Consider the following 16510-nt stretch of genomic DNA (forward strand, 5'->3'; position numbering starts at 1 on the left):
TCTATTGCCACGACAAAGCTGGATTCCCCCCAGCTTTCACCGTTTTCCTTTTCGACAAACATTTTGACATTATAATACGCGGACATTCAATATGCAGAAACCCTACGTTGAACAATACATGTCCTACTGACATTTTCATTTGAGCTATTCATAGATACATCCGACAAGTTGAGCAAGTTGACTAAGTTGACTAAGTTGACTCTAACATATGGACTCGTTCCTCCACCCGAGCACCTAGCACCCTGTTGAAAGCTGGCGAGCTTAACATTCAACCCTGAGAATTTCCCAGAGCCAGATTAAGACAAGATGAGTATCTTGAGTGGGAGTCCCAAGCACTTCTTTAGCAGTCTCAGAGAACATTCGGACTGTATCAGGTGTCAAATCTTTGATTTGACCCTCGCTGCATTTATTGAGCATCCGGTCCAGGTAACTTGAGCCACGACTAGCAAGGCGAGACAGAATACTGCCATCAACATGCATCTTGTTCTCGACACTGTACACGAGATCAAGGTAGCGACGTCTGCGGGACAAGGACGGACATATGCCGGGGTCCCTCATGCAGAGGCTAGTCAGAATCTGAAGCAGGCGCCACTCAGCCATTGAAAGGAGCAAGAAGCGATAGACCGATCCATCGATGCCAAAGCCATAGAAATAACCTGAATCCTTCAGCGAATGGGGAGATTTGAAACCGCGACTGATCTTCACCAACGAGACGGGTAGATTGGCTGTCGCGCAAGGCAAAAGCTGACCTGCGTGGCGAATATCGGTAAATGCTCGAGTTGCTCCGCCTCGAGTGCTCACGAAAAGAATATCTGGGCGCTTATTGTGCAGGGGCATGAAAGCGTGAGTCAAACCAAGGCGTGGACTGAAATCGGCACGCTTCTGTATAATATCCAGGATGAGGTTATTGTTTATGATTTCGTAAACCACCAGAGAGTGCTTCGCGGTAGTGACGTAGATCCAAGTTCCATCTACTGTCATTGTGACCGCTGTAGATGGAAGAGAAGCCGTGATTTTTTTCGCCCATTTTAACTTAGAGCTACTCGACTTCACAGCGATAAATCTCCTCCCACATGCCACAATCACGGCAAGCCCGAAGGGAGCCATCGCAAATATCGAGTCCTCGAACGATTGCAAATGCTTCTTAGTGCAGAGTATTTGGTCAGGATTGTTAGGATCCTTAGACGTCTGAATGAGAATCAACCGACCGTGGCGCTTGTTCGGTTCATCACGCAGAGGGATTGAAGTCCCAATTGCGATAAAATGGTACGGATTGCCATCTTTCTCTGGCATCCAGTCGACGATACATGTGATTTTCTCCCCCGGGGATCCATTTGGCCTCCATGGGAGAAGGCCGTGTGTAACCATCTCAGCGTCGTAAGGAACCACTGGATGCTGAGTGTTAGGGTCCACAAACTCAATACAGCATGTCTGTACAAGCTCGAGAGGCGTTGTTTGACTGGTATCTTGAGCAACAGTATATGAAACAATGAGCCTCTGAAGGTGGTGAGAGAAGGAAATTTTGTTAGGATTTCCAGGAAGCGCAATGCGCCGCGGAATAGTCTTCGCATTTTGATCCAGAGAGCAGATCAAAACATGACTGTCTGCAAAACAAAACATATAGACAGTTGCGAGCCCAGACACTGGATCTACCATATCGACCAGGTCAAAGCTAGAGAACCTGGTGGGGAAATATGCGGGCTGATATAAATATTAGTTCTGAATCCGAAGTGATAGGATGCATCGATACTTACGCGATTTTGATCAGTAATCCAGACACGAATCAAGCAGAAGTCAGAGAAATTGTCATTCTCATACCAAACACGCCAGAAATCATCACCGCATGTAAGCCAAGCGTATGATCCATGGGATTTGATTCTGATTGATGTTCGTCCAAGATCTCTCGACTCTTGCTGTCTCATGCCTAAATAGAATGTACTTAGTCAGTTAAAGAAACGGATATTTGAGATGAAGATGACGTACCCCTGAAACCGAAGACATATTTGCCACGAGAATCGATGGAAACCATGTCCAACTTAAATGGAACAAGTGTACCACCTCGCAGGCCCCAGAAAAGGACTGCGCGCAGGTTGACGCCCGAAAGAGTCTCGACAACAGCAAGGCTTTCAACTGCCTTCGATTTGCCTTGTGGAGCTCCCAGAGAGACATGTGTGTCCTTATGTCGCATGAATGTTCCAGTGCAACGGGAGAACTCAAACGATAGCACTGTGCCACTACCGGTGCCTATGAAAACAAGTTCAATATCCTCCCACTTATAGTGGGAGATACAGATGGGCTCCTCTGGTAGCATGTATTCGGCCTCATCATTAGACAGTGAGATTTTTGCCGAGGTCTTGAATACCCGATAAAGATGTAAAAAGTGCCCGTCACTACGTCTTGTAGCCAGGACGACAGTGGAGGTTGGACCATCAACAATAGCCGCCGTGACATTCGCAAGAACATCGTGACTTGTGCTGAGGGAGGGCTCACCAGGAACGAACATCTGGATAGCATTTTCCGTGACCTGAATAATGACCCCGGAATGTGTACATCCCATTGCTAACGTTTGAACATCGTTTGCAAATCCGCAGTCATCAAGGGCAATAATCCCATTTCTCATATCAGGAGTCGTGTGTAAAATGAATGAGGAGAGCGGGTCAGAGACTGTCAGGTAAATTGAATCATTGTAACCCCGTGACATCGCCCACATATTGCGTATGCTGGACAATCCATCTAATTCGACCGAGACTCCAATTTGAGCCTCGATGCCGTGTCGCAACTCGGTAATTGCTCCATTACCCGAAGCAGACGTGGAGCAGACAAAAATTCTATCTTGCGCATGATCTGGATGCATTTTCAGACGAGGACCGGGAGAATCCGAGGGGATAACAACTGCATCGGGAACCGGTGCCCAGTTGAGGAACCGCTGAACACATTTGGGATGATCCCGTGCCTCCTGAACAAATAGCCCGCCATCACCTTGGCTTCCCGCAGCGAGAATAAAGTCTCCACCTTCACGGCCCATGTCAAGAATATCGAAAGCCGTATCGACAGCGCAGTGGAGTTGACCCAGAGAAGTCTGAGTCTCAAGTTCACCGTCATTGCCAAACTCAAGATAATAGATCCAACCATTCTCATGGCAAAGGAAAATCCCATCATATCTCTGACTATACATCCAGTTCCGCGAAGGCCTGGCCCAGCGAGTCCACAGCCCAGCCTGAGAAGATTCGGCATCGGGAATGATTGGTGGATATCGCATTGGGAGTGACGAAGAATTGGGTGTATACATCGCCATAGAATTTGTAGTGACGAGGAGGTAGGAGGATTCTTTGGCCAAAGGGATGACCATAGTAGGAAACTGATCTTGCGGAGGCAGACTCTTAGTGTTACACCGGGGTGCACCGTTGGTGAGTATAATCCCTTCATCCCATTCATAGATAAAGGACCGTGTTGTGTGACGGGAACGAACAACGACAAGCAAAATGACGCGTGAGTCGTTGCTGGTTTTCGGGTAAAGAAACTCCATAAACAGGATATCACCATCCACTTGGAAGAAATTCTCCTATTCGCAAATTGTCAATATGGGACCCAACAGAGAACACACAATAGCGATCACATACATTTTTGAGTGGGTCCAGCTGTCCATTGAGCATCTGCATCTGGAGATCAATGGGGGCTTTCAACCACATGAGACCGAAGAATCCACGCGATGCGCTGACTGCGACTGCACGCGATCTGAAGCGTGGTGTTATTCCTCGTCAATGAATTGGATATAGGATTATGAATCACTTACTTAGGATCAACTGCAATATACGCGCCATAAGTGTCAGCCAAAGTGACATCTCGGGGTAAGGGTCGAATGTAGGACACAAATGGACTATCCCCAATCTTCGAGTAGTACATGAAAAGGAGTTCATTGGTATCCATGGCAAGGAAGAGAATTTGAGGAGGCAGATTCTCTGTGACGGAAGGATGGGCTGCCAAACTCGATGGAGCCTGGGGCTCCCAAGGCAATTGGGTGCTGACATTGATGACTTTTGCCCCAATGATTGAGCCTTCAAGATCCGTTTTTTCCACAACGTCCTCAAGATGGCCACTTTCAAGTGCCTCCTTGATTTGGATACGACGTTCTCCGATGAAAACAACATCATTGTGGTTTTTGTTTCGAAGACGCGCTGGAAGGATCCAGTTGATCACAGGACTGGGAACCAATGACTGGGTGAGTAGACCAAACTGTGTCGAACGCGTGCTAGGGTTGCGATTAGACATCGTGAGAAAGGGTGGGATTCACAAGAAACAGAAAGCAAAGCAAAGCAAATGAGGGAAGGGGTATGAAGCCAGAGACGTAAGACGCGTTCGAAGATATGAAAAAGCTTGAGAGAACAAAAAGTCAGATGGAAGGAAGAAGTAGGAGAGAACGGAGTAAATAAGGAAAATATGGAAGAGAAGAAAGAAAGAAGGGCAATATCATGAGTCGGTCAATAGATGGCCTGAGGCGGAGCAAGCCCTAGGCTTTTCGATCTCACTCGAGTTCCTGTATCTTCTGGTATCCAAGAAGCAGAACCACGGCATTTGAGATTTGCAAGATCCGCTTCTCTTCATACCTAGGTACTTCAAAGGTTCAGATATCTTAAATGGGTCAATACATCGACTGCCAGATAAGATACTCGCCGTGAGATGATATTTGATGCACAAGCCAAATTTGCAGATGATACAGGCAGTTCCCGAGAAGCAGTTGAGTACAGGGATCCCAGTCAAGCCCTATAAGCTTTGTTAACAAATATTCTCCAAGTATGACAGGCCAATATCACACAACCCTTACAGCTTGCTCGAACCCTGTACAGCAGGAGTAATTTGGCAACACAGGCAAATATTTGCCACTAGCTCCATTGAATGTCAAGCTCCAGGAAGCAAGCCTTTATCACAGAGTCAATACTATCACCGGGAAGTAACCCAGATAGCAAGCCAATCCCCAAGCTAGACACTCGGCACTGTCAGTGCACGATTTCAACCCCGGAAACAGTGGACTTCAAGGGCGCACAGCACAAAACGCAGCTGGATGTGTCCGATATATCGCAAAGAATACGACAAAGCCACCAATACTCAGCGGGAGCGTGCCTAACCGCAGCACAGGGCGAATGTTGTTATCGGCGAAAACATCTCGCGGCTGCCGATAGATGCCTAAGGCCACCAAGTGGGACTTCCGGTGCCCGCCTTCGACTTCAGACATTCATGCCTGAGTGTATGTGCCTAAAGAATCATCAGTTTGGGTTCAGGATCATCTTAAATTCTCAGGGGTCAGTTGATTCTCTCACGGATTGGTGTCGAGCCGTTGCTTTGGACAGATCATTTCGTTGTCGGGCGAAAGGGATCAATTCGATCTATATCCGATCCGATTAACCAATGCTGCTGGACTCGATCTAAAAAGCACAACGTGAATATTGGCCTCCAAGCTGGAGTTACCCACCTAGAAGAAATCAAGCTTGAAGTCTTGTTTCATATTGTGTATGATTACTGGTGGAGTGGTCAACCAGCTTTGGAATACGCTGCACCCCCTGGCGAATAAAGGATGGAAGCTTGCGCACGAGAACCAATCGTCCCCAGCTCTGAGGTTGGGTCTGTCTTGGAGGGATCTGTTGGTTTATCCAAAGATACCGAGGAGTCGACCTCATCTTTGAGGCTGCAACAGATTACAAGTGCACAAGCGGAAAAGGCAGAAGCCATTCGCAAGGCATGTGCATCGCACGATGTGGAAGCATTAGCCGTTCACGCAACATCGGAAGGAGGCTTGCTCAACGATGGACTCCGACAGATAGCATGTAAGTTGGCTTAATGGTTTGAGGAAAGTGGGCTCGAATGACCGGTATCACAGGGCCTGTTTTATTACGCTGCGACGAGCAATTACGACAGATCGATACGATCCCGGGTATCGAAAATCCACAGCATGCAGATGAAGACCAGGTGGAACTTGACGTTAACCGATCGTTTGTTTACTACCCAAAAGGTACGCTGCCAGTCACTCCTGTGAACGATGTATGTGATTCTGGATACTGATCGAGCCTAGCCTCCGAGGAGGAGATGTTGAAAAAGAAACAGCAATTATCCAATCTGATCACTCAAGTCCTGAGGGAGTACCCTATGCTCTGTTATTTTCAAGGATATCATGACATCGTTCAGGTTCTCCTCTTGGTATTAGGCGAAAAGAAAGCCATGCCGGCAGTGGCACAGATATCTCTTTTCCGCATAAGAGACTATATGCTTCCATCTCTTTCCCCAGCTGTGAAGCATCTACACCTCATACCTGCAATCATCGAAACGACAGATCCCCAACTACGACGACACCTTGGCCATATCCAACCGTTTTTCGCTCTCGCAGCCACACTTACACTCTACGCCCATGACATCCAAGAGTACAGCAGCATTGCCAGGCTTTTCGACTTTCTCTTGGCCCGAGAGCCTGTGGTTGCGATCTATCTCTTTGCAGCGATGATTTTATCTAGAAAGAAAGAATTACTTGAAGTACCAGAAGATGAGCCCGAGATGCTTCATTTCATGCTTTCCAAACTACCATGCCCGCTTGACTTGGACGGACACATCCTACACGCAACACAGCTCTTCGAGGATCACCCGCCAGAGTCTCTGCCGCTTGGAGTGTGGAAAAGCATTCCCTGGTGCAGTGTGCTCAAAACGTCACGAGATCCACACCAGAAGTACAACGTCGAAGATGCAATGTACCTCTTTGAGAAACAAGCTCAGCATGTTCGAAACGAAGAGCGCAAGAAACAAGCTCTCGATTTCTTGTGGAGCCACCGTCGCACCATGGGCTCTGTGGCGTTGGCGATCTTGGTTGCCGCTGCATCTTTCTACATCCGCAAGAAAGGTCTTGACAGTTCAATCTGGTATTATTTCGGCCGGGTTCAAAGGGCAGTTAAAAACTGGATCTGATTCCAGACCAAATGTGTACAACGCACTAAGGTACCTACGTATTCTTGATGCCTGGTGGTATTGTATATGTATGATAACGAAAACACCAAAAGCCAAAATAACAAGAATCAAAATTAATAATACTACTACTGCTTAATCTGGCTATTACGACTACCTAAAGGATTTAGCATTGAACACACAACCAGTGCTATAGCAATCATATTTGTAGTCGACGCTCGTGCGTGACACCCGGGGAGTGGTACCCACAATTGTGGCTTGAACAGTGGCTTTATCCGCGGAAGCTGATGTGTACACTTAACAACTCTCCTTCCAACAGCTTCCTCCAAAATCAACCAGCATGGCGAACCGAGGCTACGATGTCGTAGTAGACGTGGATGCCGATGTAAGAGCACATGGTTGATTAACGCATGATCTCATCTGACACACCTACAGGGCGACCTCGGGCACACTGACCTGCAAGAAGACCTCGAATTCCACCCCTCCAGTGAGTGACTAGAGCATATTGGCTCCAACCTAGCTCTCTAATAAAAAAACACTGCAGATTTTGAAAATGATCAAAGAAGCGCGAAAATCCAAGGCGACTCCGCTCCGTTCCTAGGCGGCGGGCCGTCGCGTCGTCGTGATCGATCCCCTGGCGGCACGCCGAGCAAGCACACCTGGTGGTCAATCCACTACTACGAGCGATTTTTCGACGTCGACACGAACGAGGTCTTCCGCCGTTGTGTGGCTACTTTGTACCCGCGCACCAACTTCCTCGATGTGCTGGAGGGCAACGCAGACCTGTACGGACCGGTTTGGATCGCGACTACGGTGGTTGTGATCCTGTTTTTGACAGGCACAATCTCGCAATGGCTGTCGAACAACGACGACAAGCACTTCGAGTATGATTTTACCCTGCTGTCGGGCGCGGCTGGTCTGGTCTACGGTTACACTGGTATTCTGCCAATTGCACTGTGGGGTGCGCTGCGCTGGTTCGGCAGCTCCACGGCTGACCTTATTGAGTGCTGGTCTCTGTACGGATACTCGAATCTGGTCTGGATTGGCGTTGCACTGGTTAGCTGGAGTCCACTGAATGCGCTTAACTGGGCGCTTGTTGGTGTTGGGTTTGCTTGGACGGTCTTTTTCCTTCTGCGGAACTTGTACCCGGTTTTGAACGCTACCGATGCCAAGGCTAGCAAGATTCTTTTGATCTTGGTTGTTGTGCTGCATGCAGGACTGGCTATTGCTATCAAGGTGCTTTTCTTTGCGTAAGTTATGTCCTTGTGTGGGAATTGATCTTGAAACTGATTTATCTACTAGTCACGCGAGCCCGGTCTCAAAGAAGAACAAGGACAAGCCCGATGATGACAAGGATAGCGACAAGCGGGGGATGATGTTCAGGGCATAAGTGGGGGATGAACCCGCATTACTTGCCAGGCTCATCTGGAATACTGGTCAATCCGTTATTCTTGCTCCGGCAGCAAGCTTCGCAGCTCGAGATTTCTAGTCGTGTTCTTGAATGCATGCATGTATTGTACTCAGTGTTTATCGCGGATGGAATTGGAGGCGTGGAACAATTCGACTTTTTGAATTTTACACATTTCATTCATGGAGTGCAATTTGGTCGTGAAGAGGAGCCAACTAGAAAAAGTATGACTGTGGCTGCATTGATTTTATCATCATATCTAACGCCATTTGTAAACCTCTCCATGTAGCAGTCCAGCCATTCCCCAGCTCTGGAATCTGCACCACAGCACACCGAGCACAAGACCGAGGAGCGAGTCGTCTATTTGAGCTTCTTCTTGGGGCGGAGCTGGTTGGTGTGTCCGCACTTCTTCTTGCGGCAGTTGGTGGCACGGGGAGGAAGACGAGCCTGTAAAGTGCGAGTTAGTATATGTGTTGACGTAATGGATGGTCTTGCCACGCAGGGCAGTCTCATGACGAGGATCGGGCGAAGACGGAAAAGGCGGAATTCAACGTACGTAGCACTTGCGGCAGATGGCCTTGTCGCAGTTGAACTTGGAGGCAAGGGCCTTGAGGGAAGGCTCAATGATACCACCACGGAGACGCAGGACAAGGTGAAGGGTGGACTCCTATAACAAGTTGATATCGCATGTTAGCCGTTGCTCCATCACTTCGTAGACCATAGACCATAACACGAAGCGATAATTCCTCCTCTTGCGTATCCGGCGCGGGTAAGGGTGTCTCTGAACAAAGAACATGTCGAAAAGCCGATCCACCCGAGATACCATAATGCCCCCACTTCAGGTCCAAATCATCAAAGATGGAAAGTCGTTCCATACCTTCTGGATGTTGTAGTCGCTCAGGGTGCGGCCATCCTCGAGCTGCTTGCCGGCGAAGATCAGACGCTGTTGGTCAGGGGGAATGCCCTCCTTATCCTGGATCTTGGTCTTGACGTTGTCGATGGTGTCGCTCGACTCGACATCGAGGGTAATGGTCTTACCCGTCAGGGTCTTGACGAAACTACATCGCACCGTATTAGTCCAGGTTCATTCCTCCATTGTTTTGGGTCGTGTTGGCGGTGATCGGGATTGTGGTTCGCGATGTCATTTGAGGGTTCAGGAAGACCTACATCTGCACTAAAACGGCGCGGAAAAAGCAGACGTTAGCTCAGGGACTCCATAGCGATGCATAGACGCTGTTAAGCAGGGTGTATGGGACGTACTGGTTGCGAGTTTTCGTTGGTGTCGGCTGTCGGTCGCTGTGTTCCAGGCGGAGCAGTCGATTGTCAATTTGAGGATTTCGCTCGCTTAGCAAAGGTGGACCGATCGGGGTACCCTAAGCCCTAGTTGCTGCCCGGATTTGTCCGTGGTTACGTAATCAACCCCGGGTGACCCAACCAATGAGAACTTGGCAGCGAATCACCCTACGTCAGGTATCCTACGTCTTCTACTAAAAATAAATGGAGTGTACATACCCTCAGTATTGTATTGCATGCTACATAACAACAACCCATTCGATATTGAAATTGCCTTTGCATAAAACGACCTTATTACAAGGAAAGATGCTTTTCTCGCAAGGGAAATAACTACTTGCACTATAAGGAGTATGTAGATAAATAACTGATTGGCATAAAGGTGAACGCCAATAATGGATGATTCCAGAGCCCCAACGCCATGCATATGCCACACCAGACCTATTGATCGACCACGGCTTAGATGGTTGACGACATCTTTGAATTAGACATTTAATCATCATCGATCATATCTTCAAATGCCGGCTCATCCATGTCCTCTTCAAAATCGCCCATTCCATAAGTGTTGTCAACATCACTTTCGTCACTGCCCATCCCCTCCCGACCTTGGCTCGCGAAAAACTCTCTGTTTTGTCGCTCTTCGTCTTGCTTCGCAATCTTAAACTCGACATGTGTCACAGCACGGACAAGTGTTTTCAAAGGGACCGCAGCAAGCTTGGCTGCTGCCTCGTAGAAAGCTCGTGCGGGGCCAGAGAGATGCGATTCCCAGCGATACCGGCGATACCACTCGCCAGGGCGTTTTTCTTCGGCTTCTTCGTCCTCGGGGATTACCCTTCTGGCTCTGAGATCTTGCATGACCGTTTTCAATAAAACATCGAGCTTTTCCTGTGTCGTACCAGGGGGAACAGGGGCTGGTGCAGAAGCAGAAGCAGAAGCCGGAGCCGGAGCAACATTAGGTATTGACTGAGTATTGTGTTCTGTTCGACTGATGGGGAACATTTCGGCAATGCGACTGGGGGCTTTAGAGGTATCCAGCCAACTGCTTTCGTACCAGTCCATGTAACTGTCCAACTGCGCGGAGGTCATGGTCAAAACATCCTTGTCTGTGACACGAATGGCTGCTGCTTTTCCAATATCTCCCGTGACACGCGAATCACCATCGAAATGGCTCTGAGCGCGTACCCAGAGAGTCCAGTCCATGATCTGCGTGGCAGGCTCTTTAGCTGTGGTTGGGTACCTTTTCAAATCATCAAATGGGAAAAGTAATTTCGTAGCAATGACGACGAGCGCCATTAATTGTACGTCGGGGAGAAACTGCTTTTTCTGACGGTCGTCGTCTGCTGGATACTGGAATGTGAAACCAAGAAGCTCTTGCAAAGTCTTAGTTGCATCATATATTTCAACTGCAGCCTGTTAGTCAAACAGAATTGATAATTAGAAAGCGGATGTTTCACATACTTGGTAAAGCCAGTCTTTTGATATGCCGGAAAAGAATGATAGGCCAATTCAAAGAGGGAAGTTCCAATCCAAATCGACGCTGATAGAACAGCAGGATTGCCTTAACACTACGGTGAACATGCTCGGGCTTGGGCAGTTTCTTTGTCAAGATTAGTTCAACTGCATCCAATTAAGATCATAGCGAAACGTTACTCACATTAACTTCGAGGATTCCCGTTAATTCTTGCGGAAGTCTTTCCCTCATTTCCCGAGGAACAGTGGCCAAGACTCGGGCGTAGGGGATATCCTGCTGTATAACCATGCTATATAATATGAGTATGAGTCCTCATAGAACCTAGAGGTCTAGCTTGCATATAGGGAACATTATACATACTCATAGAAATCATTGACGCAGACAGGGACCCGCATCAAAAATGCAGCAAGATAACATAAGGCAATGGAATCAATCAGCCGGGGCCATTCGACATAGGCTGAGTTCGGTTTGAATCCCATATCCCGGGATTCATGGTTTGCTGTAGGTTGTGAGCTGAACAGCTCAGGTTCAGTATCGTCATCCTCGTCTTCAGCGATATTAGTGACCTTCGTGGTGAAGTCCTGGAGTCGCAGAGCCCAGAGATCGCGCACAACAATCTAAAGTAGGATATATTGAGCGTTTATCCTTGATCATATAGAGCAACATGCATACATACCTCAAGTTCTTCCGGGAAACCTAGTTTATGAACCAATGCATGACATTGTTTCCATAGGATCAATTGATAAATTTGCAAGAAAAGCGTGTATGCTGGACGCCCACGAAGTGCTTTTTGGATGAAGTTAGCGAAAAGAAAGATTTTCAGACTATCAATTACATACTTTTGCTGGTCTTCTCCTTGATTACTTTTTTCAGGCGATGTGTTTTGCCTAGATTTCCAAAATCGTCGGCATCCTCTGCAACTTGGACACCCTGTGCATGTCATACACTCAGATTAGCCTTGCAACTGTATGATTTTTTTTTCGCTGCCTTGCGATCTGGCGATAGAATAAGGTTGGAAGGTAGACGTCATGCATACCGCTTGCAAGTGACCGCGCCGACAATACCAAAGACCATTGTCAAGATAATATCGCGTCTCACGGCATCCCTCTTGACCGCAGACCCCTCGGGTAACGTAGTCCATCCCCAAGGGATTTGTTCATGCTTTGACAAGGAAGAGTTGGTATATCCAGATGGCGGGACTTTTTTCTGCCTTCCATTCCAGTGACCGCCGGTTTTGTCGCTCCACCCTGTCCCGCTATGCGTGGGCTTTGATTGACTATCTCACGCGATTAGATTGCAAATGTTTTAAAGGGCTTTTTTCCCTCCTTTATATCGACCTGGGTTTGATTTATTATCTGGGGTTCTAGTGAATCTTAGATCAAGTAATTTGAGGGTTCCTTCGTGGAGTAAGGATTACTCCGGTAGATCTATATAGAAAACCACTTTCTTTTTACCAAACTACCATTAGGAACTCAATCGATCGAGCAAGATTTAGTATTTATTCATTCGTCACACTATCATGAGATGCTGAGACTCAGAACTGTTCGGACAACACATATCATGCCAACCAAAGCAATTCTCGGTCCAGCCCACATCCAAGGTTATAGGGTGAACAGATCTTGAAGCAATGGGCATAATCGTTCAAGGAATCGTATCATCCGTTGAGCCATAATAGATGAATTTTTTGGGAGGCTTTGAGCCCATGTGGAACATAAAGGTTGGCATAACAGGTAATAAATCCAGGTATTAAATTTATTTGGGAGCCTCCTTGCACTCCATAGCGGCCTCCTCGCCCATGGCAGTGAGGACGACGATGTCTGATGACAGCATATCAGTGATGGATTCTCTAGGTCCTTGAAACGTTGTTGTAACTTACTGCAGTCCTTCTCCTCGGTGAGGAACATCTGGTTAATCTTCTCACCAACCTCGTTGTCGGGAACCTTGACATCATCCTTGGTGTCACCGGCATCGGTCATGAGGGACATGAAGCCATCCTCGGTGATATCGAGCTATTGCTGGTCAGCCACATAATCTAGTGCTGATTGCTTTGAGAGACACTCACGAGCTGGTACTCCTTGCGGGTGACGTTGGGGACATCCATGTTGTGGGTGGAGGGAGAAAGATCCTCGAGCTTCTTGCCGGTGAAGATATCGGTAGCGACAAGGTGAACCTTGGCGTGACCGTGCTTGCCAGTCTTGGAGGTAGACATGTCAATGATCTTGCAGGGACGGTTCTTGATCACAACGTGGCCGTTCTTGCGCAGAGCGGAACACTGCATGGGGTAGGTGAGCGAAGCTCCGGCATCAGCCGAATCGAAAGTGACATCGTGCTATAGTCTTGTTAGTTTGAAGCGCTTGAAAGCCACTGAGGCGGGGTTAGAGTCCGATATGGCCTCGTGCCCTCGAGAAGAGAAGAGAGGGGAGCCGCATGCGGGGCTGAGACAGACGTCCAGCGCAAGACAGCCATTGGAAGTGCTCGAATTTGCAAAAGAAATCACATACCTCCTCGGCAGACATGGTGAATAGATTTAGAGGGGTTAAGAGAGGGGGGGTTTTGTAAGAATTTGGGGAGGGGAAAAAAGAAGAGAAGAGGAGAGAGAAAATCAAACGACTAAAATCTATCGTGGGCGGCGACGCTGTGGCGGGGTCGCTCGCTGCCCGCTGATTGGCCGAGGAGAGTCGTCCACCTTGTTGGGTTTAGTGTATAGGAGTGTCCGAGTGTCCTGAAAGCAACCCGTGAGCACCATTACTTGCCGAGTCAGGTACTTGGGGGCTTTCTTCCGGGTATACTACTGCACTCTCCGGCTTTTGACTAGATTCCCATGCTGTTCATCCTTTTGCACAATGTGGCGCGACCGCATTTCAGGCCAGTCCACTCCCTCCGGAGCCAATAATCGCAACCTTTCTCCTCTACCACGACGATCATCCTCCCAGTTATCTCCCAGCCCATATAATAGCCGCCCTGGTGTGATATCTAGAACCTCATCGACCTCCCTTCTGGCGACTCCAAACGACTCTACAACCTCTCTTCCAGGAACACGAACCACCAATGGCTCTCCATTGAAGCAGGCGAGCATTCAACGACCTCGACCTGCCAATGTCCCCGATCCACTAGAAGTCTTAAACGGAATCATTGGAAAACAAATCCAAACAGATAAGAATGTACCGCAGCTATCGTCGGCGCTGGAACGGCCAGCGCAATTGGTGGAAGCCATTCGTTTTGATGGGTTGAGCCTGGAGGACTTTCTGGAAAAGGAGGACCCAACACCACGAAAAAAGACCTGCGAAAGCGACGTAAATGCACAAACTGTACAGCAATTTGAACAGGAACGCGATAAATTCCAGGAGTTACACACATCAATCACTGGCTGTGATGAGGTGTCCAAATCCGTCGAGCTGTACTTGAATGATTTCCAGAATGAACTGGGCGCCGTATCGGCGGAGATCGAAACTTTACAATCTCGCTCAACACAATTGAACGCGATGCTAGAGAACAGGCGCAACGTGGAACGACTGTTGGGGCCTGCTGTGGAGGAGATCAGCATATCCCCCAAGGCCGTGCGGACAATTGTCGAAGGTCCGATTGATGAAAATTGGGTGCGCGCGCTGAATGAGATCGATTCTCGGAGCGCAAATATCGAAGCCAAAGCCGCTGCTTCTTCCAATGGCTTCAAGGCTGTTGAGGATGTACGGCCACTTTTGAGCGATGTGAAGGACAAAGTCAGTACTCAAACCTTCACAAATATCTAGGCTTACACTGACATTTTTGGAGGCGATACAAAGGATTAGAGACTATTTGGTGTCACAAATCCGTGCCATGCGATCCCCGAACATCAATTCGCAGATCATCCAACAACAGCGACTAGTGAAGTATAAGGATTTATACAGCTATCTCTCAAAGGCCCACCCAAAGCTGGCTGGAGAAATCTCACAGGCGTACATCAACACAATGCGCTGGTATTACACATCTCATTTCACACGCTACCTTCAAGCACTTGATAAGGTCAAGGTTTACCCTCCTGACCGAAACGAGGTTCTCGGAGGTGATCCGTCCTCACATCGATCAGGTGAGAGCTTCTGCCTCTCGTTATTACCATCTGCTTACTGACTATACCAGGGAACATGATTCCTGGCGGCCGAGCTGGCTCTGCTGCGCATGATCCTTTCTCTCTCGGTAGACGAATCGATATTCTCCGAACTGGCAACCTCCAAGCTCTGTCTTCATATTTAGCTGAAGAGGACAACACCTATCATGGAATCGAAGTGCCCTTCCGAAACTTCAATCTCGCATTAGTGGACAATGTGTGCGCCGAATACTCTTTCCTGACCGAATTCTTCTCTCCAAAGACGTTCCACCAAATTTCTCGCGATGCCGTGGAAATCTTTGGACAAGTCTTCACTCTTGGTCAGAACCAAACCAAAAGGCTGATCGAGCACACCACGGACTCTCTAGGAGTCCTAATGTGTGTTCGCCTAAACCAACATTCAGCTTTCGAGTTCCAGCGCCGTAAGGTGCCAGTAGCCGACTCGTATGTCAACGGAGTCAACATGCAACTTTGGCCACGCTTCCAGGTCATCATGGATCATCACGGCGATTCACTCAAGCGTGTTGGGTCTAACACTGGGCGCAGCGCTATGTCTGCTCTTTCGATTGCAGGTGGAGACGACCTGAAGCAATCTTCGGCACCACACTTCTTGACACAGAGATTTGGGCAGCTTTTACATGGAATCCTTGTTCTCAGCAGTGACGCCGGTGATGATGAGCCGGTATCCAATAGTCTGGCCCGTCTGACTGCCGAATTTGATTCTCTGTTGGCCAAACTGAGCCGCAATGGCACGGACGCAAAGCGAAGAGAGCGGTTCCTCTTCAACAATTATTCATTGATTTTAACCATCATTAGTGTATGTTGCTTTCTGTATGTTTGGGAAACACTCGCTAATTGGAAACAGGATACCCAAGGCAAATTAGCAGTTGAGCAGAAACAGGTAAGCGCGAGGATTGTGTCTCTATCCAAGAATTTGCAACTGACTTGGCCTGCAGCATTTGGACGAGATGCTCAAGAATAGCACCAAGCGGTAGAAAGCGATTGCATAAAACGGGCAAATGCAGATTCCCTGTGGAATATCAACATAGTGCATTTTAGATATCTTCTTGAATATAAAGATTTTAATTGGAAGGCTCTAGTATGTTCAAGTCGCCGAATCGATAGGATGCTCTCGAAATTTTCGAATGCCATGTAGGGAGTCCCTAGTCGAACCCCTGCGAATGCACATATTGCGTTCTTCTTTGTTGTATACAACATAGGATACTGAGCATTTCATAACTCCTTTTTGCTTTGTTAGCTCTTGACATATGACTCAACTGAAAAACAGCACCAAGTACTTTAATATTCTTGGATA

The 16510-nt window shown here is 48.0% G+C and overlaps 5 protein-coding genes across 5 annotated transcripts; 2 read left to right on the forward strand and 3 right to left on the reverse strand.

Moving 5' to 3' along the window:
* Positions 1-261: 261 nt before the first annotated feature.
* thtA lies at positions 262-4269 on the reverse strand (the record flags this gene model as incomplete). The annotated part of the gene is made up of 5 exons (XM_057174579.1): positions 262-1701; positions 1755-1924; positions 1984-3562; positions 3621-3735; positions 3794-4269. The coding sequence occupies 5 exons, from the start codon at positions 4267-4269 to the stop codon at positions 262-264; spliced, it is 3780 nt and encodes a 1259-aa protein (XP_057034730.1).
* Positions 4270-5569: 1300 nt separating this feature from the next.
* Positions 5570-8332, forward strand: N7457_003535 (uncharacterized protein; the record flags this gene model as incomplete). Its single annotated transcript, XM_057174580.1, has 5 exons — positions 5570-5819; positions 5873-6004; positions 6065-6889; positions 7544-8192; positions 8245-8332. 5 exons carry the CDS (start codon positions 5570-5572, stop codon positions 8330-8332), a joined length of 1944 nt encoding a protein of 647 aa, XP_057034731.1.
* Positions 8333-10132: 1800 nt separating this feature from the next.
* On the reverse strand, positions 10133-12252 carry N7457_003536 (TFIIB-type zinc finger domain-containing protein; the record flags this gene model as incomplete). The annotated part of the gene is made up of 7 exons (XM_057174581.1): positions 10133-11043; positions 11099-11237; positions 11295-11400; positions 11472-11728; positions 11788-11897; positions 11951-12041; positions 12148-12252. The coding sequence occupies 7 exons, from the start codon at positions 12250-12252 to the stop codon at positions 10133-10135; spliced, it is 1719 nt and encodes a 572-aa protein (XP_057034732.1).
* Positions 12253-12863: 611 nt separating this feature from the next.
* Positions 12864-13857, reverse strand: N7457_003537 (Eukaryotic translation initiation factor eIF-5A; the record flags this gene model as incomplete). The annotated part of the gene is made up of 5 exons (XM_057174582.1): positions 12864-12928; positions 12988-13120; positions 13174-13440; positions 13613-13797; positions 13845-13857. The coding sequence occupies 5 exons, from the start codon at positions 13855-13857 to the stop codon at positions 12864-12866; spliced, it is 663 nt and encodes a 220-aa protein (XP_057034733.1).
* Positions 13858-13954: 97 nt separating this feature from the next.
* Positions 13955-16190, forward strand: N7457_003538 (putative GARP complex subunit (Sac2); the record flags this gene model as incomplete). The annotated part of the gene is made up of 5 exons (XM_057174583.1): positions 13955-14830; positions 14883-15177; positions 15228-16012; positions 16061-16096; positions 16152-16190. 5 exons carry the CDS (start codon positions 13955-13957, stop codon positions 16188-16190), a joined length of 2031 nt encoding a protein of 676 aa, XP_057034734.1.
* Positions 16191-16510: the final 320 nt, after the last annotated feature.

This window comes from Penicillium paradoxum (genome assembly GCF_028828445.1).
Source record: "Penicillium paradoxum strain IBT 22861 chromosome Unknown utg000003l_segment0_segment0, whole genome shotgun sequence".
Classification (NCBI taxonomy): Eukaryota; Fungi; Ascomycota; class Eurotiomycetes; order Eurotiales; family Aspergillaceae; genus Penicillium; species Penicillium paradoxum.